This window comes from Dama dama, chromosome 25 (genome assembly GCF_033118175.1).
Source record: "Dama dama isolate Ldn47 chromosome 25, ASM3311817v1, whole genome shotgun sequence".
NCBI classification, from domain to species: Eukaryota; Metazoa; Chordata; class Mammalia; order Artiodactyla; family Cervidae; genus Dama; species Dama dama.
In genome coordinates this window covers 38,134,792-38,148,197 of record NC_083705.1, presented here as the reverse complement: position 1 = coordinate 38,148,197, position 13,406 = coordinate 38,134,792, and the positions used below count along the sequence as shown (strand labels likewise).

The 13,406-nt window shown below is 36.0% G+C and overlaps 1 protein-coding gene across 1 annotated transcript in view; it reads right to left on the bottom strand.

The window, feature by feature from the left end:
* Window positions 1-611: 611 nt before the first annotated feature.
* Window positions 612-13,406, bottom strand: part of FGF10 (fibroblast growth factor 10) — an 87,678-nt gene continuing 74,883 nt past the window's right edge. The window contains exons 2-3 of the mRNA XM_061129828.1: window positions 7,812-7,915; window positions 612-3,564 (exon numbers count right to left, since the gene is read on the bottom strand). Coding sequence (XP_060985811.1) covers window positions 3,367-3,564; window positions 7,812-7,915 — 302 coding nt within the window. The 3' untranslated portion in view covers window positions 612-3,366. The remainder of the gene's footprint in view (window positions 3,565-7,811; window positions 7,916-13,406) is intronic.

Sequence of the window (13,406 nt, the reverse complement as noted above, 5' to 3'; positions counted from 1 at the left end):
ATCAGGGTTCAATCCCCGGATCAGAAGGATATCCTGGAGAAGGGAATGGCAACCCACTCCAGTATTCTTGCCTGGAGAATTCCATGGACAGAGGAGCCTGGTGGGCTACAGTCCATGGGGTCACAAAAAGTCAGACACGACTGAAAGACTAACACACACACACACACACACACACACACAACCTTGCTTGGATCCTGGCCCCAACTTGCAATATTATGTATTTTTCTCTCTCTACTTTTCAAATCAAACTCATTGGCTTACTCCATCCCCTTGAAATCAGATTTTGCAGCCTCCTGGCTTTCCTCCAAAAGTCTTTCATTGTTTCACAAGCCATCCTTGTTTTCAATTCATCCTTCTTTATCCACTGTGTAAACTAGGTGGACCTGAATACTTAGAAAAAATCGAAAGCATTTGGTTGTTATTAGAGTAAGGATAGCTGACTCACACATGTAAAGCATTAAAGAAACCTTACAAATGTTTAAGTGACTTTTTTTCTGTTGTTGTTTGGGGCTGTGGGGCATTTAACCACATCCTGCCAAGCACACAACACGTGAGCGTCTCTCTTAATTACCAGGTATAGTTTTAGCCTAATAAAACAAACAAGGACAATATTTTTATTTTCTTTACCCAGTATTTTTATTGATTTATTTAAATGTAACATACTATACACTGTTCAGCCTTTTGGGAGGTAGGAGGAGGGAGGGAATCTATATCTTTATGAGGAGTCTCCTTGAAATCAACACTGAGATGGATACACATTTGTGGCTGAAGCACCTTGACATGTAGCCAGGGTTCACACTTCCTACAGAGGCAGAGCTACCAAAATCATGATTAAAAAAAAAAAAAACAAAAACATTCAGGACTGGAGCCATTTTTCCTTCAGTAGCACAATCCAGCTGCAAAGGGGACCAGAATTCTATCTCAATATCAAGCAAAGATGCCATTTTAAATGCAGGAGAATCTCATTACTCTTTACCAAACTGTTTCTGTCTTTTTTTCTGTTCATGAGTGTATTCTGGAGGTGAGGCAGGGGAGAGGTAAAGGAAATGTTTTCTATTTTTGGCTTCTGCAAGCTTTGATACATTTTGCTAGAAGCTGTTTTAGTGTTTTGAGTACTATGATGATGACTGTTTACACATAGTCTCTTGGTAATCTAAATGGCTATGTGAAATACGAATCCAGTTTGTGCCCTATTTGCTGTTACCATGGTCATCTAATACTATATTTGTCTCACCAAACATTTAATTTTGGTTGTGGGTGGTCCATGTTCATGTGTCAGGTGCAATTATTATTTTAAAATAAAACAACAAAGATAATCTAGTTCTCATAGGAATGCATTACAGTATAGCTTTCAGACTCAGTTACCAATTAAATTTTAACATACAGATTCCAACCACAAAATTAAACATTTTTAGAATCCCATTTGTCAAAAAGCAAGTTGGAAGCCAAGTACCATAAAATGCAAGTTTAGCCATAAGCCAAAACATTCTGCCTCAAATGCATTTCCTTTGAAATTCCAACTTTTGTAAGGAATGAGAAAAATATGATCTTTAATGGAATTACTTTATGGGAAAGTTTCTTAATAAAGCTAATTTTTCAATAACAGATTAACTGGAAGTGTTGGTTAAGCATCGACACAATTAAGTTATTAGAGAAGATGATAAGACACCAGACTTGCTAGAGCTTAAACTTTAGTAAAAAGACACATTTAGTAAGTCTTTCCTTTGTACCAAAATACTGTGTCAAATAATAAAAATAAACAGACCTTTTCAAAACAAGAAATATTAAGATAAAACTGCAGTATCAATATAATCTTATAGTTATCACTTAAAGTATTTAGAACAAATAGTACTTTTCTACACTTTTAAAAATCACTACAGACACTGCAAATAAGGTTTAAGTATTTATTTAGTGGAATACAATGTGATGATGACTGGTACGCTTTTCTGTACTGTTTTCTATACCTGCTCTAACAAAATGAATTTCAATAAGGTTACATTATGGAACCTTCCAAAGCTCTTTAAATTTATAGAAAATAAGTTTTATTTGGTTTTGTAAAGGCTAGATCATACCATTTGAACAAATTTCAGCATATAGTTACACATATACCAGGATATATTTGCTCAGTTTAAGCCCCTGTCGGGGGTGGGGGGAGGGGAGGGTTGCACTTCATACCAAATTCCTTGATAGTTCCTGTGGGAGAGATACACTATGTGAGACCTGTAAAGTGGTGTTCTTATATAGGCAGACAGCCTCTTCATCATTTACCACTGTGACATATGGCAAAAAATCATTAGTAAATAATGAGCCTATGCTACTAAAATGTATTTGACAATTAATTTTATTTCTTTTACTATACTTTTGGAGGCCCACTGATTTATTAAAAGAGAAGAATTTGGCTTTTTAGTCTATTGCTTAGGAAAGGAAGCTTTAGGAGTCATGTATGTTTTTAAATGATGGCAGATATCTCTCACTCAGGCCGTGTTGTAGTATTGTCATGTTTATTGTTGATGGTTCCTTATGGAAGAAGTGCAGATTAAGTCAACAGATAGCACATGGGGCACTCACACTCTTTTCCCAATTTTATCTCCTATTCTTGAAGTGTTTGCCAAGTTTTAAAAACACTTTGTCATGAATATGCATGTGGTGTGCTAAAGAAAAAGAAAAGGTAAAACAGAGAGCAGCTGCTGAGGGTACTCTTTAAAACCCCAAAAGATATTTAACATCCTATTAAATAAATAACTTAGAAGGAAATAGAAAAGGATGAAGGCAGAATGCACAAGCATACCATTGCTATTTGTTTGGTTAGAACAGTTTTACACTACCATGTTTATATTTATCAATCCTATCCGATTCTTCCATGACATCACGCGCAAAGCTCCTTTGGTTGTGCATATGATCTGACCCAAGTGCTTTCCAGTAAATGCTTGCATGTCTTACTGCTCATTGAATCATTAGGCTTGAATGAGCAATGAGAGTCTTTGATATGAGTTCGTATTCCATAAATAACTTTCCCGAAGATCATTCAACAGATTGTTCCTTGTCCTTTAAGTTCTATCTCAGAGGAGAAAAACAAAAACATAAACAAAAACTTAACCCCAAAACAGCCACAATATTGTTCACTTGGGAATAAATTCCATCCATTTGATCTGCTTATATTGTGATCACAAGGCAGGACACAGAACTAATTAAGAGAACATCATATGTCAGTAGAGAGTACAAAAACCTTCAAAGGCTTCCTTTCTTTCAAGCAAGCAGACATTTGCAATGTGTCTCTGCCTTGTGAAGTACTGTCTTCATAAAGAACACCAACTACGCCTCATAAAGAGCCTTTGGTTCTACTGCATCTGCAAACATTGCCTTCTTCTATGAGTGTACTACCATAGGAAGAAAATGAGCTGAGGTGTTTTTCCTTCGTGTTTTCTGTCCTCTTCTAGGAGCTCCTTTTCCATTCAATGCCACATACATTTGCCTCCCATTGTGCTGCCAGTTAAAAGATGCATAGGTATTGTATCCGTTTTCCTCTATCCTCTCCTTCAGCTTACAGTCATTATTAAATTCTTTCTGCAAGGGAAAAAGAAAATCTTTTATTCCTGTGGTGATGACACTTGGTTCCATTTTACACAAACCATCCAGAGAACTCCACTTCCTCGGTTTTATTGCTTTTGTCATCTGTACATAAGTTGTGTGCTTAAACAAAACATCAACAACAGAAGAATAAAACAAAAAGACAAAACATTCTACACACGATTTACTTTAATCGATCATCATAACCACAGCCCTTTTAAGGAGCTGATGTGCTTTGAGTATGACATGTTTAAGTGCCTAGAATGATTATTAAGAAACAAGCATTCTAGTAACAATGTTTATGATGAACAAATAATAAAGGATGTTATTATCATCCTTTTTTTTTTCAGAGTAATAATTGAGGTTCCATGGGAAAAACAGAATTACAGGGAAAAGGTGGGCTTATCAAGTTGGCAAAGTTTATTTACCTATAAATCCACAATAAATATATATACATTGTTAAGAAAGAAGATCTTAAAACAAAACCATAATAGCTCTAGATAGACAAGAGGCCCTGGGAGTGAGGGATATCCTTCTCTTTTCCAATTACCAGATTTCTCAATTTTGTAAATTATTCACAATTTTCCATAACTAGGAATTTTGACCAACTTTACTCTGAGGTTTAGGAATAGTTGAACAGTAGGACATGAGACAACCCTGCTTTGTGAATTTCTGTGTCAGAGAAACTACAAATCTGGTGACAAGCACAGCTTATATAGTATAAGTCTGAAGACTTGTAGCCATAGTCCACTTTATAGCCATAGTCTTTTGGCTTCATTTCAAATGGCAAAGTTTTTTTAAGGGGATCTTTTGTGACAAATATTGATATCTCATTTCAGAAATCTGGATTGTAGAAATCCAGATTTTCTCTCAGGAGTGAACAGCAAAAAGGAGATACCTTACTAATCTCAAAACTCTGACTTCAGATATATTCCTTTTCCTTTATACCCAAACTAAAGCAGTTAAAAAGGAACTGGGGCTTTTTTCCTTCTGGGGCTATCTTCTCTATGGAAACCAAGGGCATCTATCTATCTATATAAATATATCTGAAAACTACAGGCATCTTTTGGTTGAAACCTCTACTGTGCAGTTCAGTATTTCTCACTTCGGGACTTTTGGAAATTTTGACTATGTGTATATCTAAATAATTCAGGTTTCTGCAGACTAGATCTGAATTTTGAACATTATCAGAACCATAATGAGCAGGTATAGTTTCATGTAATCAGTTTAAGCTTTGTTTTCTGGAATCTATCCTCTATGCTTCTCTTCTATAAAGAATATTTAAATGTAATGTTCAAGTGATGACTTATTTGGCTGAAAGTAAGAAGAAAAGAAATTATTTAAGGTAATGATTTTAACATAACAAAAAATTACGCATTAGAGATGATCTGAATTCTTACTTTGAGTTTATTTTTTCTCTTAATTCATCCTAGTCTGTCTGAAACCATATGGGTTTAAAAGCAAAGAGGATTTTTTTACATGAGCAATTATATTTTTTCAATAAAGAAGGTATAGTTTAGAGACTATGGAAGAATTTATATTTGAAATGGAGCTATATATAAAAAAGTATGAATGATGCTAAATTTATTTTTCCTTAAAAATTAATTTATAGAGAAACGTTTCTGAAAGTGAATTACACTTGTATCAGACTCCTCATCTCTGGTGTTTAGACCACTGAATATTTAGATCATTGGTCAAATTTTTCTATCAGAATCTCTGGAGGAGACCTAGGAATCTATAATTGTTTACAGCATTTAGGTGAATAATAAATATTAAAGGTTTCAAAAAAATCTAGGCTAGAGCAAGATCTCAAAAGTAGAGTTTTGGTAGTTTAAAAAAGATTTTTAGATTTTCTCAGGATTACCTGGGAAATTTCTTCAGTTTTTAAACCATGCCCTATAAGAGCTTATTCTATATAATTCAGTTTTATAAACTATCATTATTTACTTAAGTCCATCAGTCAGGAGAAAACTCAATATACAATATAATACAACAGACACATTGATCAGAAGGCAAATAATGAAAATATAAGGGAGATATGTTTCCCAAAAGGGAATCAAGGAAAGTATTTAAGAGAATAGAATTTATAGAGCTGGTTTAATCAATCACTTTAGGCTTTTACCTAATTGCTATTTTCAAAAAAGCTATGGAATCAGTGGAAATTATCTGGAAAAAAATACAGAGGGATTATAAGAGTTGTCACCTGATGAAAAGTGAAAATGAAAGTTAGTTGTTCAGTCATGTCTGACTCTTTGCAACCTTAGGGACTGTCACCCGCTGGGCTCTTCTGTCCATACAGAATTATATAGAATGTGTACTCATGAATAATTTTGGTAGCTCCTAGTCCTATTCTACCCTGAATAAGACACTGAATTTTAGTAGATTTTTAATTTAGTTTTGAACAAGCCATACTGTTTTACTCTTCCTGGTGGTAATGCAAAATAGAAAAAACAGTGCACAATGGTTAGAGAAAGAGCTCATTTCTGAGTCAGGCTAAAAGTGGAGTGTGTTAGCTGTGATGGGTTGAACTACTTGGAGAGGTGGTTTATGCGTTGTACTATCTGTTTATTGTATGGTTCCGAGGACTGAAAAAACCATGTGGGACAAGGCAAGCCTTGTCCTCTCAAATTTCACAATCTACTCTGAGAAGACAGTCAACAACAAGCACATTATTGAGAGAAATATCTGATAAATGCCGTTGGAGATCATTAAAATGGTATGACGTGATAGAAAGCAACTGGACATCTACGTTAGAAATAGAGAATGAAATAAGTCACAGGTCTTAGAGCTCAAGAAGAGGCATAGACTCAGGGCATGAGCTGTGTTGGAACAGAAGAAAAAGTGGGGGAATGGAAGGAAAAGTATTAAACATTTTTATGACATTTGAGAGTTATCCATTTTTCCTTGATGTCACCTTTTTAAAGAAGTATACTTTATCAATTAAAAATCATTTCAATCTTTTATTGCAATTAAGAATTTTACATTTCTCTCTCAATCCAAATTTTTATTAGGTTTCACTTTAAAGCATTGATTTTGACTGTGTATTAGTAAGTCTTCAAAGAATACACACCTGGACCTCTCGCTCAGTAATTCTCATATAGTAGATTAAGGAGGAAAGGGACCTCTGCATGTTTATTGAAAAGAAAAACAAGAATATCTCCGAAGTGGTTATGCTATGAACTCCCAAATGGAGCCACATTTTTAAATGGTCCATTAGTCTTCCAGGTTCAGTAGTAAAGTTACATACAATGGAAAAATTTAACTAAAATTTTTCTGACCCATTCACCCAAAAAACATTTACTCTAATCAAAGAAATTGACCCAAAGTATGCCTGATTCTCCAATTATAAGTGGGTTTTACAGGAATGAAATACAAAGCTATTGTATATCCAGACCAATGACAGGACCAATTTCCAATGATTCTCAAATTGTGGGTACCAATTGGTAAAAACCTGGAAACTCATGAGAAATGCAAAGTCTTACAGACTTAACTGAATCAGAAAATCTGGGAATGTGTTTCAACAAATCCACCAGGTGATTCTGACACTCAAGTTTGAGAGCTGCTGGCCCTAGGCAGGCACTGCAGTCATCCTTATACTAATCAACAAAATAAGTTTATTTACACATTTTAAAGTGATATTCCCTGACACTTGCTATAGACCACAGGGGTGTATGTACCCAAAGCACTGGCTGGGTATCAGCTCCATCAGTGAATTAATAATTATTGTTCAGATAAATAAAATTCTGAAGTTGACTGAACAGAACAGAAAATTATGAATTTCTTGATGTGTCTCCCCATTTCAGATTTTAACAGAATACAAAACACTTATGCCCCTGTTTTATCTCTTGCTATAACACACAAACATACATAGCATGTGGTTTTTGACTCTATCCAAGATCTTTATTTTCACTGATTATTCAAGATGTCTGCAGCAACCACGGCAGTTTGGCCAAATGCTTCCGTGAGAGTCTGACTGCTTAGCTCAGAATATTAGCATTCAAAGCTTTGACTGATATGAATCCCAGCAACTGCCTGTGTGGTAGACTAATGAGTGAACAACAGAGGAGATTATAGAGTTGGAAGAGCTGCCTTGCCAGCCCTTGAAACTCTCGGTGACCAGCCCTCTGTGGTTCTATTTACTAGCACTAGAATGATAACAAAGCTATTAATGTCTGAGGAAACATTGCAAAACTATGGTAATAAGTTACTGAACTGGATTTTTCAATTAGAAGCAGAATACTTACGGAGCCATAGAGCTTCCCCTTCTTGTTCATGGCTAAATAATAGTTGCTGTTAATGGCTTTCACGGCAACAACTCCGATCTCCACTGAAGTTATCTCCAGGATACCTACAACATACAATTTAAAAAGGCTGAACTTAAAGAGTTACATATACTTAACTGAAAGAAATAAAGGTCAGAAGAAGCTATTGTTCATTTTTAATGGTTCCCAAATCAAAAAGATGGGGGCGGGGGGGAGTGGAACACACCTTTTCCACTTTGCCTAAAAACATAGTCACTATGTGGGAAAAAAATAGTCTTTAAATGAATTCCCCTGCATTTTACTCTGAGCATATAGGGGCAAATATTGTTTTAATTAAAATACTTCCTTTGCTAACTGCATTTTCAACCCTATAAATATTGAAACAACTCTACTCATCTCAGCCTAGATTTCACAAAAAAATTAGCAGAGCACACATCTGTACTATGGTATTAAACTAAATCTATAGCATATGTCAATAATATGTCAGATTTACTTCAATCTGTAAAAACACTGGTAAACTATTTCTTCTTTGTAGGGCTCAGATAAACTAAATCTCTTGGCTGCATTTAACTGATAAATTTATTTTTGGCAAATGTGTTGACATTCTAAAATACAGAGAGACTAATCCCGATGTCCACATTGTCTTTAAAATAGCAGAATTACTAGTCTGGGTTGGGAGAGAATCCATCAATACTTTTGAAAGTTTTAGTTTCTTTTTTTCTTAGAAAGAAAGAAAAACTAAGGGGACTGGAAAGTGATAGGTAAGAGATCTTTTTCCTAATACACAAGTTTTAGTTAGTGCATTTAAAGATAATTTTCTCTGAAAAGTTGGTGGGTGAACTGTCTACTTAAAATGTCTCCCTAGCTTAGGTAAAGAGACCTCAGGTACTATACCTGCTTCTTATTTTTGAACTCTTGGGAAAGCTGTCTCAGGGAAGAGAAGTACACTGTGATTAGCAAAGGCCTCTGAATCCAGACTGCATCTGAAGCCTGGCTTTGCAGTTACCAGTGAATGGCCACAGGAGAAGTCACTGAACTGCCTATGCCTCAATTCCGTTTGTAAAATGAGCAGCATATTAGCACCTCCCTTCTAGTTTTATGAGGATTAAATGAGAGTACACATAAAACAATTAGACATTGCCTAGAGCTCAGTGCCTTCTTAATTATTATGAGAGGAAAGTTTTCCTCTAACAGTCACAGAGTTTGAAACTTCTTCTTCAACAGGCTATGTAAATCCTGAATAAGACATACAAATTCCCACTAGCTTAGCCCATGAAATCAGAAAGCTGATTAAGTTAGCATTTATCCTGTACTTCCTATCATTAGAAACACCATCCTAAATGTGGTCAACATATTGTGTGCTTATACTTTTCCCAAAAAGAAAGAGTGTCCTTCAAACACGGACACCTTTTTTTCTTTCTTCACATGCTGACAAGCCATGTTAGACATGTTATGGCTAGTAGAAGGGCTTTCATGCCCCAAGCAAAGCTGACGTCACTAGAGGGACTTGGGCCAGACTACCTGCCATGGTCCATTCTGTTCTTAAATCCTATAGGAAGCCTGTGACCCAACACAGCACACCTCCTCATTAACAGAGTGAGACAGATCTCTTTCGGCAAGCTCAAACAAGGGAAGAGTGTGAAGAGTGAGGGAGACAGTATCCGTACTTTTGTTCTGTTTTGTTTTATTGAAGTGTAGTTGATTTACAATGTTGTGATATTTTCAGGTATTCAGCAAAGCGATTCAAATACATATGGTGTTGCAAAGAGTCAGATACGACTTAGTAACTGAACAACAACAATATATATGCATATATATGTGTGTGTGTGTTTCAGATTCTTTGCCATTATAGGTTATTTTGGGCTTCCCTGGTAGCTCAGACAGTAAAGAATCTGCCTGCAATGCAGGAGACCCGGGTTTGGGACGATCCCCTGGAGAAGGAAATAACTACACATGTATGTGGGTGTCTTTCAGTTTCTTTTCCATTATAAGTTATTACAAGATATTAAATCAGTATCTGTTTTTGATATCCCATTCCTTATGCTAGTAGTTGTCCTCAAGGGACAAACACATACATTTATTTGCACATGTTAAAAAGTACTTTTTTCTACTTTATTTCTTTAATTTTCACAGTGGTCATCTGAGGTAGGATTATTCTCAATTACAGATGAAAAATTGGATGATGATACTGAGGTTTTATAACTCACACACAAGGTGAGAAAGTGACATAGGTCAATTATGAGGGACCCAACACCTATGTCCTCTCACTTTCAGATTGTTTTCTTCTCTGTCTCTGACTGTGTTGCCTCTCCATCATATTTCTTGCTTCTTTCTTGTTTCCACAAGGGAATTCTGCTGGAAAACCAACTGACAAAATGACTCATCAAGATATCAGTCTTTAACAACTTAATAATGTGCTTTTCCTCCCAAGGATTTGGCATGCCATGGAGGATGATGTCTGAGTGTCAGGGAAGGAAATCTAATATGCTTTATTTATGTCACAAGCAAAGGATATAGAACAAGGCAATGATAGGAATCTGGGGCAAATATATAGCCTGCTATTTGTTTTACCTGCCAAAAAAGGCAAGTAAGTACTATCAGTAAATTATATGATAAGTCCTATGTATGCTTTTTAACTGGAAATTGTTAGAATGAAAAAGGTTGATTTCAGCAAATAATTAAAGATTTTTTAATAAGAACAAGTAGAATTAAACTATAGTAACAGACTGAGTTGGCAAAAGCAAAACTGTTCTGGTGAAATAAATGTTGGCAAATCCTCGACTGATTATTTCTGAGTGCACTGCACATGGTAGATTGTATTTATGCTCAGAAACTCTTGGGTTTCTTTTTGTTTTGCACAAAATAGGAACACAATATTCAAAGAATTCACCAATCAGCTAACCATTTTTCTTACTCTATAATCAGTTAGGGCTAGCTTGAAAACCTTCAGTATGCTTCAAAATACAAAGAAGACCTGGATGATTTAAGTTCTTTTGAGTTTTGAAAATAAACTTTTGGATACACCATATATAAGTAAGTCAGAATTCAATAATTTTGTGGGTAAAGGGCAGTTCAGTTCAGTTCAGTTGCTCAGTCGTGTTCAACTCTTTGTGACCCCATGGACTGTAGCATGCCAAGCTTCCCTGTCCATCACCAATTCCCAGAGTTTACTCAAACTCATGTCCATTGAGTAGGTGATGCCATCCAACCATCTCATCCTCTGTTGTCCCCTTCTCCTCCCGCCTTCAATCTTTCCCAGCATCAGGGTCTTTTCAAATGAGTCAGTTTTTCACAACAGTTGGCCAAAGTATTGGAGTTTCAGCTTCAACATCAGCCCTTCCAATGAACACCCAGGACTGATCTCCTTTAGGATGGACTGGTTGGATCTCCTTGCAGTCCAAGGGACTCTCAAGTGTCTTCTCCAACACCACAGTTCAAAAGCATCAATTCTTCAGTGCTCAGCTTTCTTCATAGTCCAACTCTCACATCCATACATGACCACTGGAAAAACCATACTTTGACTAGATGGACCTTTGTTGGCAAAGTGATGTCTCTGCTTTTTAATGTGCTGTCTAATTTATGTTTAATTTTCTTCCAGGGAGCAAACATCTTTTAATTTCATGGCTGCAGTCACCATCTGCAGTGCTTGTGGAGCCCAAAAAAATAAAGTCTGTCACTGTTATCATTGTTTCCCCATCTATTTGCCATGAAGTGATGGGACTAGATGCCATGATCTTAGTTTTCTGAATGTTGAGCTTTAAGTCAACTTTTTCACTCTCTTTCACTTTCATCAAGAGGCTCTTTAGTTCTTCTTCACTTTCTGCCATAAGGGTGGTGTCATCTGCATATCTGAGGTTATTGATATTTCTCCCAGCAATCTTGATTCCAGCTTGTGCTTAAAGGACAATGACTTGTTATGAATTTCTTTGAATGTGCGAGTGACTTTCTAAGAAACTCGAGTCTAAAGGTCTTGTCTATCCTTTTTTAAGAAAGAATCTCTCCCACATTCTCTGCTCTTTGTTAAGGATGATCAAGTTTGCCTACAAAATACTTCTGGAAAGTATGTTTCAGAGTTGTCGCATTAATAACTTATAGTTCTATGGGTGTAGGCTTTAATGCAAAATTGAATGCCAATTGGACAGCCTCCTAGGGGAAAGTGATAAACAATGCAGGAAGTTGTAAGAAATAAGGGTGGGGAGTTGTCAGAGTCAAGGTATCAACCATCTTCTATTCACTCTAACGATTCTGGCAAATAGGAAATATTTTATCTAAAAATATGTAACAGTTTAAAGAACATATTAGAAAAAGCCAATTTTAAAGCAAATTCCTTTAAGTAAATAATAGCAACATATGGTTTATTTTGAGTGATATGTGAAATCTTAATAAAGTTTGATAATCTAATAAGAGTTATTGTGACAAAAAAATTAGCTCCTATTAATTGGCAAATTCTACCTAATGATACAGCATCACCATAATAATGGGAAGGATTTTGAAAACTGATGAGCTCCAAATGGAAATAATCTGGACATCATAATTTTCATGTGAATCAGGTTTTTTTTTTTAAACTTTAAGGCAAGAGTTATATTTTGATGAATCACTGAGTTGTCAATCTCATGATGCAGCCATTCAGAAACAATATTCCCAGTTTCTGTCTCTCTTCCATCTCCAGAAAAGAAGCATCTAACCTGTTTTTTCTCCAGCAGTTACACTGGACCAAGACTACTCTTTTTGATCCATGATAATAAACAAGCTATTGGCCTAGATGGTAACTTACTCCTTAAATAACTTTTCATGGATATAACAGGAAAAGGAAAGTAAATGTGATTTATTAATAAGAGAATGGATATATACAAGGGGGCAGTGAAATGCAAAAAATGGATGCAAAATCTGATTATCCTCTCCTGGATAAACAGAACTTGCATATATAAATCAATCCTGGAGATTATTTGAGTAAATTAATTTGGCTAGAATGTTCAGTTCAGTTCAGTCACTCAGTCCTGTCCAACTCTTTGCGACCCCATGGACTGTATCACGCCAGGCTTCACTGTTCATCACTAACTCCTGGAGCTTGCTCAAACTCATGTCCATCGAGTTGGTGATGCCATCCAACCATCTTATCCTCTGCTAGCATGTATGAAGCACCCATGTGCAGGGCTTGTGATAGCTGTCACTATGGAGGATGAAAAGACAGATGAGACACAATCTTTACCTGCAAGGAGTTTTTAAACTGGTTAGGATAAAGACAGGAAAAATTTAAGTAATTACAACACAAAGTAAATATGTTAAGTGCTGTATTAGAGATAAAATATGCTACCATGGTTTTTAGTAAAGAAGTCACCCTGAAGAAGATGGTTGGTATTTGAGATGAACCTTTTAGGGGTAGGATTTTAATAGGTGGGAACTGAGAAGTTGAGGGGAACATTTTAGGGGAGAAAAGTGAATGAGTGATGAAAGGCATGGAGGAGCGGAAAGAGTTCGGTGTATACCTGAGCAGCTGTGGGCTCTCCCCACTGACTGCACTTTGTGGGGGACCCTCAGTACATGTAAGGGTTCTGCCTGAGTAGAAGTGATGCTCTC